The sequence below is a fragment of the Mytilus edulis genome, chromosome 9 (genome assembly GCF_963676685.1).
Source record: "Mytilus edulis chromosome 9, xbMytEdul2.2, whole genome shotgun sequence".
NCBI lineage: Eukaryota > Metazoa > Mollusca > Bivalvia > Mytilida > Mytilidae > Mytilus > Mytilus edulis.
The window spans coordinates 23226304-23240948 of NC_092352.1; the positions used below are offsets into that span (position 1 = coordinate 23226304).

Genomic DNA, 14645 nt, shown 5'->3' on the forward strand with positions numbered 1-14645 from the left:
AGATTTTCCATCAAGTTAGCAAAATTTGATGCAGGAATGCAGATGTTTAATGTACATTTTCATTTAAAAGTACCAATTTATAAGAATATAACTTCTAAATATTGATATTTTTGCAAATGTTAATTATTTTTGGTTGGTTTTTTTTTTTTTTTTTTTTAAATTGGCATTTTAAGGGGAGGTAACTTTAAAAAAGTGCATTTTCTGAAGGATTCTGTATGGAATTTTCCTATTTTGTATTTTAGCCGGAAAAAACTTACGGTGACCCTATCTTTTCTTTCGATATTCTCAAAGCAGTGTCTGAAAGCTATCTTTTCCTGAAGTATTTAACAATTCTATCATTTTGTTTAGTTTCTAATCACAAAATGGTGTTTTTTCCTGTATAATCCATACAAAATGTGTCATTTTGTCCCGTCCTGTAGCTTGAGAAAATGCGCGGTGACCTATCATTTTTATTATATTTTTCAACATGTATCAATAGATACAACGTTTTGGCAAAGTATGAACAAATTCTATCATTTTTATTTTAGACTCCCATACCACCTTAAACACAAGTTTTTTCTAAGATAAATACTATCCTACCTTTTTCTCAGAACTTCATGTGCTTCCCAACATTGTTTCTTAACCAAAGATTCAAACTCTGAGGGTAATAAAGGTAAATCTGCTTCATTTAGTTCTTTCAGGTTTACAAATCTCAATTCATTAAATCTGTAAAAAGTCAAATGGTTGTTAAAACAGGATAATGAATTAGTTAATGGATTAGTCATTTTTATTTCTAACATCCAGTTCGAAAAAATTTGAATTTATAGTACAAAATGTACCTTCATATAATAACAAATGATAGATTAATTTTTAATATAAGCTTAACTGTAACTATTTTCTTCCTTACTTTCCACTTGATGATCAGATAAATCACAGGAATTTCAGTTTCTAGTTCAATTCCATGTTTGTTTGCATTAAAATATAAAGAATTACATCAGCTTTTCTTTTATACAATAACAATCTCAACATAAACCAACAAATAGTGACTCCTTAACTCTTTCATGAATGCTTAGGCTACAGTACATCAATAGTCAGACTATCCTAAATATGTCTACATAGAAAATAATGAACTTAAAAATCAAACAAAAACTTACTCATCAAACCAAATATCCTGCAGTTTTAACATTATTGGATTTGTGATAAACAGATGGATCCTGTTCGTGTCTTTCATGTTTCTATAGCTATCATGCCATGGAACTGGAGCTCTAATGACTCTATGAATATAATAAAGAAACATTCAATACAAAGATTTGTGTTTACATAATTTGCTTTGTACATCCATCTAAAATTTCATTATAGATTAAAAATACACAAAAGTTATCTTAAAAATGAAATTAACTTAATCCGCTAAAAGTGAAATACATTTAGACTAACTTTATTTTTATCATAAAAAGGGGAAAGTTTGATCAGAATAAACCCCTATAATATATCTTATCCTGCATCAGGTCAATTCAATACATTTGTCATTTTAAGAAACTTTTACAGTATGAGTATTTCTCATTGTTGACCTGGATAGTTATCTAATTGGCATCCATACCACATCTTATTATTTTTATATCTCAAACAAACACATCTTATGAATAAGCACGAAAAAAACTTTCAAATCATAAATATTTAGCCAAAACATCCTATACTTTATTTACCTGTGAGGGAAAGGCTTTGGTGTCCATGCAATGTGCAGTCTTTCTTTTTCTGTTGGATCTTTTAAAATGTAGTCAACTGAAATTATCAATAATTCTTATTTGAAATAAATGCAAAACACAACATTAAAGTGACACAGGCTTCAAGGCTTCCTGTTCGTAATATACTGCAATAGATCCAGTATACCGAAAGAATGTACAATGAATTGGTACTAAATAAAAGTTCATTTCTAGTGTACATAAGAACCAAACATATTTGAAATTGTGTTCATAAGAAGGCTGCAAATATTTACTTTTGTATATCAGATGCATGCATTCGGGTGTATCATGAAATAGACAAATCAAGTGTTCCTGGGAGAAAGCTTTCTATATAACTCTAAGGTTTTGGATTACCTTTAACGCAAATTCAGTATAAAGTTTTTATTTCCAGTATTCCACAGAAAATATAAAAATAATTTCAAACATGATTTCTATATGGTCAAATAATTAATGATAACAAAATTAACAATAATTTTACCAATGGTTTTCCTCAAACTGAACTCATAATCCTTCTGCACTTCCTCTGTCAGGTCTCGTACCATAGGTGTTAGGGAGGTACTAGATAAGAGTGGTGGAGGGACTAGAGATCTGATATTCTTCATTGTGTCAGGATGAGGCGCAGCTAACATCTGCCTCTTGACACCTTTCTGTATGTAATAGTAATATCTCTGTAAAAAACAAAACATTCAAAATAAAGTCTTGTGTATGCAATGGTAATATCTCTATAAAAAAACAAAAAACTCATTACAAAAATAGAAGTATTAATATATATTTTATTTCAATCTTTATACTATATTGTCACAGAAATCAAATGTAAGTAACTTGTTTTGTTTCCTTTCAAAAACAGGGCATTTTTTTATTTATTGAACTAGGTCTTATAAAATGATAGTGAACAGATCTAAATCTGTTAAAAACATTTAAAAAATTCTGGACAATAGAAATGATAATATTATGTATAATTAAAACTTACTTCCTCGTCTCTGCTAGAGGGTTCTCCTGTTTCTGTTATTTCATGATCCTCAAAAGCTCTCATTATGTCTAGTTGTTCATTAGGTGTGAATGGTCTACTAGGTGGTATCTCTGTTCCAATGTCTGGTAACACATCATGGCCATTCACTCCATTTGTTCCATTAACACCATTGGCAGTCCTATAATCCAAACAATATCATAGCATTTATATTGAGAAAAGGTTAACAAAATGTACATTAGGCCATCTAAAAAAGTGGTCTCATACTGATAAATTATGTGCATTTCCAAGAACAATTAGAATTTAATTTTTTAAATGATATCATCTATAGTAATTTTACATTACTTTATTTTAATACAAAAATGTTTGCTGAAAATACTGCTTTTTGTTATAAACTTATATACCAACAATTAAGCTGGGTAAAAAAATTGTGAACAGAATAGTTTTCACAACTTTGGATGGTTCTTATATGAAAAAAAACTTACCCATTAAATGTAGGACTTCTTGGTGATTTTCTTGGACTTTTCTTTTTTAATACTGAAAATTTATAATAGAAAATACTTCATTATCAAATGAATTCATAGCAGTTCTCTTTCAACTCTACCAAACCCCCTTGTTTAGAACATAAGTATCTTTGTATGAATGATGCAGGAGATTGTTCTTTAAAGTCTTTTTTTTTAACACAAAATTTTGCTTTTACTTAAAATATCAAGGCAAATGTTAAAAATATATATCTGATTTAGATAGGTAAATTTTGGATTCTTAATACAAAAATCTCACGATTATATAATTCTCCTGTATTCTGAATAGGTTTTTTTGAAATTATCTCTAAGCACAGCACACAAAACAAGCACTTGCTACCACCACCTTTCAAAACTCTTCAATAATATACTAGGGATTAAGCAATCTAACTGAATACAATATTTCCCTCTTTATAAGCTTTAAATAAAGTACTACTATTTAAAATAGCCATACATTGAATTATATAAATCTTCCTTCCATCAGTATTTTTTTTAATCTAAACAAATAATAACAATACAATTTATGTGAAAATAAAATGCTTTTTTTATAAAATGCCCTCTGGTGGAAGTTTAGTAAAAACACAGTTCCTCTCGATAGAGGAAACAAAAGTTGTAAATAAGATGTTCAACGTTTTCCAATCAGAGACAATTTCATTCATATATAGCAAATAAACACAATAGCTACTACACCACACGCTTCACACAACTATATCTACATTTTACCATCATCAATAGGTGGCAGTTCTTTCTTGGTATAAATACCAGAATAAATCTGATCTTCCAGGTCTGAAATCCAGTCAATTCAGTTAAAACATCTCAATTAATTTTTAGTACAGTAGTAGGTCAAATGTTAATTATAGAAAATCATTAATGATAATTCCATACCTTAAGATTCAGGAACCTTTTATCTCATTATATCTGCTACATAGTATATCTTATATTATTTTCATATAAAGTTAAATTATACACAATTAATTTCTAATCTCATGATCAATAAACTTACATTTTGTTTTTTGTCTTTGCAGTTTGGGAAGATCTTTCATCTTTAAATCACATGCTGACGGGGTATAATTATTAGCAATTGATTCACTTGGTGTCCGATGATATCGCTCTTCTTTGAATGGAGCAGCTAGAGTCCATGAGGTACCCTTCATTATCGGTGGATGCTCACTGTTCCGCAAAACAATCTATACACAAGAAAGAAACAATGACTGTTAATAACAGAATTCCAACTTGGGTGAAAAGAATAGACAAATACTCATGCATTATAAATGCAAAGTGTCAAATTAATGTAAAAAGGGTGGATATGTAAAAATGTCTAAACTGTCTCAGCTATGAAAATTTAGGATTTCTACTTATTGAAATCCAAAACATAAGAACACATATGTTTCACAGTAATCATGGTAAATCACTGTCTTAAAGGACATATATCAGTAACCATGAATATAGCCATGGAATAAAAACTTGTCAGAGACAAATCTCTTGGCTCCATTTAATCAACAAAGTAGATTTCCACGAAAGCAATGCAATAAAAAGAATGTTAATTCATGTTCCCCTTTTATCATTATCATTTTTTTTTTTAAATTAATCAACCCTTTATTTTCATTCCCCTTTTCCTACTCAAACATGTTTTTCTTCAAACATTGTCTTAACTCTTAATTATTAAACTGACTCTTTTTTTATTACTTTTTTGAAAACTTAAAAAGTACATAAGTGAGTCAAATTAATGATAAACCTGCTTTATCTTTTTGCATTTCTCAACCCAGTCATACCACATAATTGGATGTTTCTATTGACTTTTAGTGTGTATTTTGCCATATTAATGTAATATTTCCGAAATATGATACCTTGTATAGATCTGATTGTTCTTTGGAATGTGTAGGAAGAGGTGGCAAGCCAGGTAACCCTCTGGTCTTACTGCAGCTCTGCACTGGAGTTTCAACATACTGAAATTAAAATAATAGTCTAATAAATTCTTTATATATTAAATAAAACAGCATGTATTTTAAGACAATTACAATGCAGTAATATAAAAATAAGAAGATTTGGTATAATGTGACGTGTGGTATGTAACACATACATGTATATCTAGTTATTAATGTCCACTTTATGATAGGTCAGACTTGGCAAAAACATGTGTTTTATGAGTATTGCCCAGCCCAGTGTCTGACAGTCCATTCCTAAAAACATAGACTTGCACTAACTACTTTAAAACAAAGATCAACGTCAAATAGTACTGTGTAAAAATAAACAATTTTCTTTCACAGGAGTCTGGAGTGAAGTTGAGATCAGATTTCAAAGGAAAACAACAAACTATAGGAAAAATTTTGAAGGTTTCAAAAATTAAACAACCCACTTTTCTCAACATTGGTTTCAGATTTGATACATCACCTAATGTTAAAAAGGCAGACTGTCCTTTTTGGGGGTAAAACTTCAAATTATTTTGAAATCAGTAAAATAAGCTATTAGAATTAATTCATTTATAGTACAGAACCTTTCTTTTTTCCAAATGAATGAACCATACAAGATTATGAGCATATAATTTTGTACACTTTACCATGTGTACTGGATATTTTGGTTAACATATCACCTAAATAATTTTTTTACTCAATTTTTAATCAAACAATTCCAAAACCCAAATACATATCTTTTATTAAATGAGGCCAAAGTGTCATACTTAAAGTATTACATATAAAAAATTATGAAACTGGCAAAATATCCTGATTGGAAATCAATAACTTAACAAGCATGTTTTATAAGATACAAATTAAATGTACCATGAATGCCAAGTAAATGCCGGTATTGAAAAGAAGGATTTGGAAAAGTGCCAAAACATTTCAATTGTTATTTTATCTTATTTGGATTTCTTTCAGTAACCAGATTTCACAATAAACCAAATAAAATATTTACATGCACTGAGTTTATATACTATTAACTGTTACCTAACACATTATAATTCTTAAATTATAAATGAGCAATGATTATACACTTTGAAAACTAACATGCTTATTTATGCTTTATCTAAACATGTATATAGATTCCTCTTATAACGCTGTTTATTTAAATTTTACACTGTCAACATAAATTTATAACTGGGGTAGACTCAAGCTTTTATTTTACATACTTGTGTTGTTTGTTGAGAAAAAGAATAAATAAATTACTTGGATTATTGAAAATATATCCCCTTTGAAAATCTTCTAGCCCTAATTATAGCTTATAATTATATGTTAATTACATTATTGAACCAAAATATTGAAAAGAGTTATACTCCTGCTCAACTTTATAAACATTATATATAACAGAGTGGTTTATTTTTATATTTCTAATTCCATCTTCATGCCTACTACATTGTATATCATGTACTGTGCTACAACTCTAGATTCTACTGATGAGGAAATGTAACACTGAAATTTATGGGTTCAGTCTTAAGTTGGCCTAGTGGTCTAGAGGGATGGACACAATCCAGGTGTTGTAATTGGCCACTGCCTTCCTTATTGTTTATTCTGTTTATTACTGCAGCATAAATTTGTAATCAGGCCATATATCAGGTTTCCTCATTCTAATTGTTTCACATTCTATCTATTCTATATTCACCCTCATTTATGGTAGATGTTTAACTCATTGTTGAAGGCCCTAGAGTGATTCTTTTAAATTGTTCACATCTTTGTTCTATGGACTTTATCATGCCTATGTTCTGTTGTCTCACTGACATCACATTACATAGCCAGTCTTCTCACTGGTAATCTTTAAGCCTGAGTCATTGAGATACAGAACAGTGAAGCATACATGTATATATATTATAAAGAAAACGAGAATTCCAGCATAGATAATATAGATGAAGAGAAGAGAAGCATATATCATATAGATACTTCAGACGTGAAGTGTACATAATATAGATGATATTCTTAAATAATGGTTCAGACCAAATTTGATTTAATATTGGCCCCATAATTAAATAATAAATCCTGGTGGCCATCTTGAACAGTAAATCAGCAGCAAAGTAGCAACACTTAATCAGTACCTCATGTCAGAGGAACATTTATGACATTTTAAGTTTCATTCCAAGCAGTGGTTTTCTAAAAAGAAGACATGTGTATGTATTTTCTATAGCCATAGGGTCATATGTTAAACCAAGTCCCCCGCTGGTGGCCATCTTCGATGATGGATCAGCTACAAAGTAACAACACTTGGTCAGCACCACATAAGGAACATTAATGCAATATTTGGTTTCATTCCATACAGTGGTTCTCTAAAAGAAGACATTTGTATGTATTTCCCATAGGGTCTTATGTTTCAACTAAGTCCCCTGTTAGCAGCCATCTTGGATGATGGATCGGCTATAAAGTAACAAAACTTGGTCAACACCTCATAAGGAACATTCATGCCGTATCTGGTTTCATTCCATTCAGTAGTTCTCTAAAAGAAAACATTTCTATGTATTTCTTATGTATCCTATATTTAACTAAGTTCCCTGCAGGTGGTCATCTTGAATGATGGATCAGTTACAAAGTAACAACACTTGGTCAGCACCTCATAAGGAACATTCATGCTGTATTTAGTTCCATTCCATTCAGTGGTTCTCTAAAAGAAGACATTTCTATGTATTTCACATAGGGTCCTATGTTAAACTAAGTCCCCTGCTGGCGGCCATCTTGGATGATGGATTGGCTTCAAAGTAACTACACTTGGTCAGCACCTCATTAGGAACATTCATACCATACATATTTGGTGTCATTCCATTCAGTGGTTCTCTAGGAGAAGTTTTAAATTAAAAAAAGTTAACAACGAGAGATGCCAAGTGATGAGAAAAACTCACTTGGCCCTTTTTTTTTTTTTGAGCTTGTACTTGAGGTTGATTGTATTAAGGAATTTGGTAGGTAATTTCGTAAAACAGATTCTGAATTTATAAAAGATTTCTTATACAGCTCTGTTTTGACTTTAGGAACTTGCAGTTTTTAGCAGGACGCAATACTCAAACAATATTGGTTTATTTCTTGCATTTCTTTAAATATACAGGGGTTCATTATTAAGGCATTTCTGCTTTTTCTCCTTTGTCTTTTACCTATATATATATACATGTATATCTATCTATAACCATACATTTCGTTTTAGCCAAAGTTATGGACATGTTATTTTCATAACACCATTTTTCAACACATTGGAGACAATCTTGTACATTAAATTGTACATGTATATATCAGAAATACTCTTTCCTGATGTATGTATAGTTACAAGTGTCATCAGTATACAAGTCTGTATTACAGATTTTGATGCGTAATACTGTGGATTCATTTATTTTCTTGGGTATCAATTTTTCGTGGATTGCTGAAAACTTTCATATTCATGGATATTGATTTCATGGTTTTGCCAATATCTTTACACAAAGCCTGTTGTAAATATGTTTTTCCTTCAACATTTGAATTTGTGGTTAACCTGTATCTACGTAACCCATGAAAATTGGTATCCAACGTAAAATTCTGAATCCACAGTAGAAGGTCTTTTATATGTACATATGTATTTACAAAACAAACAAATTGGAACACAAGTACATGTATTACATGTAAGTCCTGTGGAACACCAAAATTTATAAACTTTTTATCGGAATAGTGATTACCTTTATGGACTTGCTTTCTTTCGAATAGGATTAAAAAAAAATCCAGTATTGTCATGGAAGCCAGCTGGGATGAAAATCTACCAATAACTTATAATTGACTGATTATCAATCAAAATCATGTTTATAAATTATAAAAAAATAGGAAGGCTAATCAACATGCACTGGGTTTGCTTACATACTTTATCCTCTTTCACAGGTAACACCTGATCCATATCAATTAAAACAAACATGCACCAAAAACCTAAATGTATTAGAAATTATCAGGTACAACCATGCAACATATACATATAAGATGCTCTTGAATGGAGCATAAATAGTGGAAGTGTAAATTTTGGTTTACAGTGGGTATCACTATTGTATTCATATGTCATGATTGTCTTAGACACCTTTACGCTATTTGATAATATTTAATTGCCATATCTGTAACATTGAAGTCACCTTAATTTCAGTTGTAGCGTCTGAAATCTCGTCTTGGGACCTCAACACTTTAAATGGCAGACAAATATTGATGATTAAGGTGTACAAAAATTTCTTTCAAGGTTTTCACTCAATTTAGTTATTTTCGTAATACATCACTGTCATCATGAATGAGCAGATGTTTTCCCACAACTTTTTAAATTAGAAATAGACCTTTGAGAGGTCATGAAATACAAATGAAGCACCTGTCAACCTCTCATATTATTAAAAATACCTGTACATGGTTTGAAAGATTTGTATCCCAATATGTAATTTTCTCTTTAATTCCTTATGGTAGCCTTATAGCTACAGTACACTATATGAGAGTAGAAACGACTTTAGACTCAGGCATCAAACTCCTTTTTTCGCTATCATTAGCGTCAAGCATGTCAAATGAGCCTTAACTTATTATTGTCATTCCTAATATATTTATCATAAACGTTATTTCAAAACATAAACATTACCATCATTCCTCAATTACACCTTATCGCTAATCCTGGCTGACCCGGCCGCTTGAACTTTTGACGTCAACAACAATCACTTTTCCATTGTGACGTCAACATTTTACTTGAACCTGTGTGATATCCAGCAATGGCGGACAAATAGCGATAAGGTGAATGGGGTATATATAGTGGGTTTCATTGAGGTCTAAGTGTGATACAGGATTTGCCAAATTTTTTTAAGCATGACAAATGAAAGTTGAATAATCAAGCGTGTACAGTACGCCCAGAGAGTTTGTAATCGCGAACTTTTATCACCGATTTCCGAGTGTAGCGGTGTGACACCGCGAATCACGGATTCTACTCCCAATTTCCTCCAAAGATTCTCTCCCAACACCGCGTGGCTGTTAATTGGTTTATTGCCCATCGGATGAACTGAAAATTAATGACGCGTGACAACATAATCGGATTAGCCAGATTTATTACCTTTGTACATTTAATCGATCTTGATTGCACCTGTGTGCTTTAAAATACGTTATTTAAATGTCCATTCATTGTCAGATAAAAGTGTGACATTTTTATTTACAATAAGATAATTATTCTTGTGTGTATATGCCCATGTCATTGTCATATTAAATAAAACGTAAAAACGTATAAAAATACGAATAAAACACTTATTTAGTATTTTCATTATAGTCCGATCAGGTCATAATTTTTGTTTTTTCAACAAAGTTTCAACAAAGATGATTTTACCACAATTAGAACCTTTTATGACCTACTCAGTGAATATCCGGTTCATTAATAGTTCAATATTATATAATTAATATCAACTGGCTTAAAACAAAATGTTGTTTTTACGGTAATTTGTCCAATCTAAATCAAACCCTAGAGTTAATTTATCGGACCAACAAGTGAACTCTGTTACTTTCAATTTATTTTGAAATGTAAAATATTATGTTTCACTACCTCGGTAGATTACCGACTTGAAATATTTGAATTTAAAAAAGAAACTGTAAAGTGACAAATAGTTTTGTATGCAATGTGGCAGCCCTATATTCATAAATACTGAGATAATTCCCCGCCCAGACACAACACAATAATCACAACCTTATTTAATTATATGAAGAAATAAAATCATGTGTTTTTTATCTGTTATGATCTGTTATTGATCTTTTATTAAAATAAAATTGGATTGGCGCAATCCGTATTTTACTTCTGTTAAAAGTCCTCGGCGAAATATAAAAAGAAGTATTTCAACAATTTATACTATAGAATATTAAAATGAAATTATATCGTACAAGAAAGAAATATGTAAAAAAAAATGTGGATCGGATTTTTACGATCGACAAATTTTCACAGAGGATCTCTACCAACGCCCATCAGGAACTAAACGACATGCATCCTGTTTTCATCTACCATTAATGTATAGTGTTGACTATGGAAGTATAAATAATGTCCAGGTTTATGTCCTCTGTTGACTGAGAAACGTATAAATAAAAGGCTGATGTTCGTTTATTCAGAAAAGGAATAAAATTTAGAATCCGGTTAATCAATTGTAAAAGGACCTTCTAGAGCCTCAATCTTAACGCACACAAATGTCAATCATTACATGAATTTTCCCACGGTTATCCAGAAAGGTCACCTGAGTTTACTGTTACATGATACTATTTCCCGCCAAATAAAAATCTCGTGGACAAAATTGATGTCACTATTTTTAGCATTCAATATTGTGAGCGAAGTCAAGTTCAAGTTCAACCACGCACTGTTGATCACTGAGATGCGTGTCGTCTTCCCACGGCAATTAATTGTTTTAAAAATATTTAAAGATAACTGTTCTAAATACAACACAAAGGTTTACATTCATTGTGCGTAAATGAATATTATGCAACGACGAGTTGATGCAGCTATAGAAGTATTCCTGTTGTAGCCGAAATATATTATATCCTAAAGTAATGCTAATCGTGAAGAGAAAATGCCGTAGACTTATTAAGCATAACGAATGGTGAATAGTATTTTCTTTTTTACTTGCATATACAAGTTTTAAGACACGTAATTTTCTAATTTTCTTTAAACTCACTGCTCACATTTTATACCTTCAGCGTTAGTTTCCGTTTATTTTCACGCAAGTATGTCTCTTTTCGTAAGTTATATCAATTACCGATAAATAAAAAACGAGGTCATAATCAAGTATAGATTTTTTTTTATAAATCTTTAATGCAATTGAAAGCATTAACAACAACGTTTTGGATTTTAAAACTTTTATTTTGTAATCGTAAAATGGAAATGGCGTAGAATTATTAGCATAACAGATAAGGAATAATATTTTCTTGTTTACTTGTAGTATAAAAAACTTTGAGACGTGTAATTTTTCTTTAAACTGCCCTCATTTATTCAGCGTTAGTCTCCGTTTATTGTTGCACAATTATATCTCTTTCAGTAAATTAAATATTTATTTACTGATAAAAAAAAACGGAAGTCAAAATCAAATATAGTTGTTTAAAAACTTGATTAAAATGTACAGAGTAATTGAAAGAATTAACAACAACGTTTTGCTTTTTATTTTAATCTTTCATTTGTTTCAAGCAATCAGATATAACCTGATAATCAATAGACAGGAAATACAATTGTTTAATTACATTAGAAATCTCACATACCTTGACTGTCGCGTGCCGGCATAGATCAGACGGATTAGGGCAATTAATTACCTGGTGTCACGTCGCGTCACACCAGACTGGGAGAGATGTCGCTAATACAATAAACAAAAGGTAGCGGATTTACGCGGAAGTCGGAGGGAATACTCCCAAATTTCTCCGAGAATTTTGGGAGGGATGTCGGAGTTTCCTGGTGTTACACCAGGAAAAATATCGGAGTATGGAGTTTGGGATTACAAACTCCTTGGGCGTACTGTACTGTAGGACACATGAAATTATATGCACTATTATGGCAACAAGAAAAGGGACACAGGATTCTCACTAAACAATAAGCGGGATACAGGATCAAATTCCCACCCCCAAATGAGACCCCCTATATAGTGTATAACCCTGAAAGTCTAAATTTCAACAACAGTCAACATGAACAAGATCTACTACATAACAAATTGGAATATTGGATAGAAAACAAAAAGTATCAAGTCATGGGAAGTGGTTGACAGGAAATTTTAACATTCAATTTATCTTCTGATTTTTTATTCAATTACTGAGTACTTTGTATTCAATCAAAGTGTTTGTTTACACGACTTATTTACCTTGGCCCTTTCCATGGCCATTTCAGCTGTTCACTAGCAATAATTTATAAGTTGATCGCAATTCTTCGTGTGTCCTCAGTAACGATTAATAAGCGTTGAGCTACACTATATAAAAATGAGGTCGTTATACAATATTTAGATCCATGCTTAACTCCGAAACGGTTTCTTTGCTATGTCCACCATTTTCATAAGCAGCATCCGGGGTATTTGTTGCTAGGAAAATAGAACCTTTTGATTGGATGAAATCTTTAAAAAAAAACGTAATAGTGATAGGGAGAAAGCAATGTGCCCAAGGTGCTTCTAAAGTTTTAACGCGGGAAATTTAAAAATACCACAATAAATCTCTTTTTTATACAGGCAGGCTGTATATAGATATACATGTTGACATATCATTCAAATTTAAGATTTGATTTGCTTTTAAAAAAACCCACCAAAAATGATAAATATACAAACTATTGTTTTTATATCTAATACCAAATGGCAATTTATAAAAAAATCTTTTAATTTTGCATTAAATCTGAGACTTCTATAGTACATGTAGTCTCATATTAAATAGGAAGCAGAACGTATATTCTTGCTGATTGACTATGTATTTAAATCTGACGCTACACTTATTTATCTTAGACATCTTATAATTTTGCAAAGGCTTCACTGCTTTAATACTTTTGCTCTTCGTCTTGTCTTTATGTAAGATTATTTATTTTCAGCTTTAAATCATGCCAGGATATCAATTTTCAAAATCCTGTCCTCTTACAGCTCCAAAAAGTTAAATGGTTGTTAACATACTATAAAGTATGTTTTTCTATAGTTGTTTACATCAACAATTATTTATTTATGGTGGATTTTTAAATAAAGAATTTATTATTATTATATTATTATTATTATTTTTGTCTCATAAAATTATAGGCAATCAATCACATCTTTTTATTCTAATATACCAACCACTAGAAACTAAAAGGATTCATTACATTTTCATTCTATAACATGAACTATCCATGCACTGTAGGGTAAGGGTGAAGATTGGTACATATTAAACCCGCTGCATTTATTTGCACCTGTCATAAGTCAGGAACCTGATGTTCAGTGGTTTTCATTTGTTGATGGGGTTCATAAGTGTTCTCTTTTCTTGTTTTTACATAGATTAGATCATTGGTTTTACACTAGTCATTTTGGGGGCACTTTATAACTTGCTGTTCAGTGTGAGCCAAGGCTCCATGTTGAAAACTGTACTTTGATCTATAATGGTTTTCTTTTACAAAATGTGACTTGGATGGAGAGTTGTCTCATTGGAACTCATACCACATCTTTTTAAAACTATGTACAGACCTGCCAACTTACACCATTTATGGTGGATTCCCTTCAACATGTAAAGTGATGACATGAGTTTTGAAATTATACAAACCAAACACCTCCAAAAAGGCATTTATATGAGTTATAAGGGTAATGCACATGCATACTCATTAAAACAATATAACAATTGGTTATGGCAATATAGGAGCTATAAACAGGTCTTTGTGGAGTTCAGGGGTAGATGACTTTATTAAGGGCAAAATTTCTGAGCATACAATATAGTCCCTTGTTTTCCTTGTATCATCCTTCTCCTAATCCATTATATGTTAAGGTTCTTATATTGTCTAAATTTCAATAAAACATAACAATAAGCTTCTAAGAGTCTAAATTGTTCA

General features: G+C 31.0%; 1 protein-coding gene across 7 annotated transcripts in view; it reads right to left on the reverse strand.

The window, feature by feature from the left end:
• The window catches only part of LOC139487829 (dynein axonemal heavy chain 3-like), a 62516-nt gene extending 49334 nt beyond the window's left edge, over positions 1 to 13182 (reverse strand). For 5 of the 7 annotated variants that reach the window (XM_071272983.1, XM_071272982.1, XM_071272980.1 and 2 more), the window contains exons 1-10: positions 12961 to 13168; positions 5054 to 5152; positions 4210 to 4393; positions 3930 to 3992; positions 3171 to 3222; positions 2689 to 2866; positions 2197 to 2386; positions 1683 to 1758; positions 1134 to 1253; positions 580 to 705 (exon numbers count right to left, since the gene is read on the reverse strand). In XM_071272983.1, coding sequence (XP_071129084.1) covers positions 580 to 705; positions 1134 to 1253; positions 1683 to 1758; positions 2197 to 2386; positions 2689 to 2866; positions 3171 to 3222; positions 3930 to 3992; positions 4210 to 4393; positions 5054 to 5152; positions 12961 to 12981 — 1109 coding nt within the window. In that variant the 5' untranslated portion in view covers positions 12982 to 13168. Of the gene's footprint in view, positions 1 to 579; positions 706 to 1133; positions 1254 to 1682; positions 1759 to 2196; positions 2387 to 2688; positions 2867 to 3170; positions 3223 to 3929; positions 3993 to 4209; positions 4394 to 5053; positions 5153 to 12960 lie in introns of all 7 variants that reach the window. The other 2 variants (XM_071272984.1, XM_071272981.1) reach the window with 1 other exon arrangement.
• Positions 13183 to 14645: the final 1463 nt, after the last annotated feature.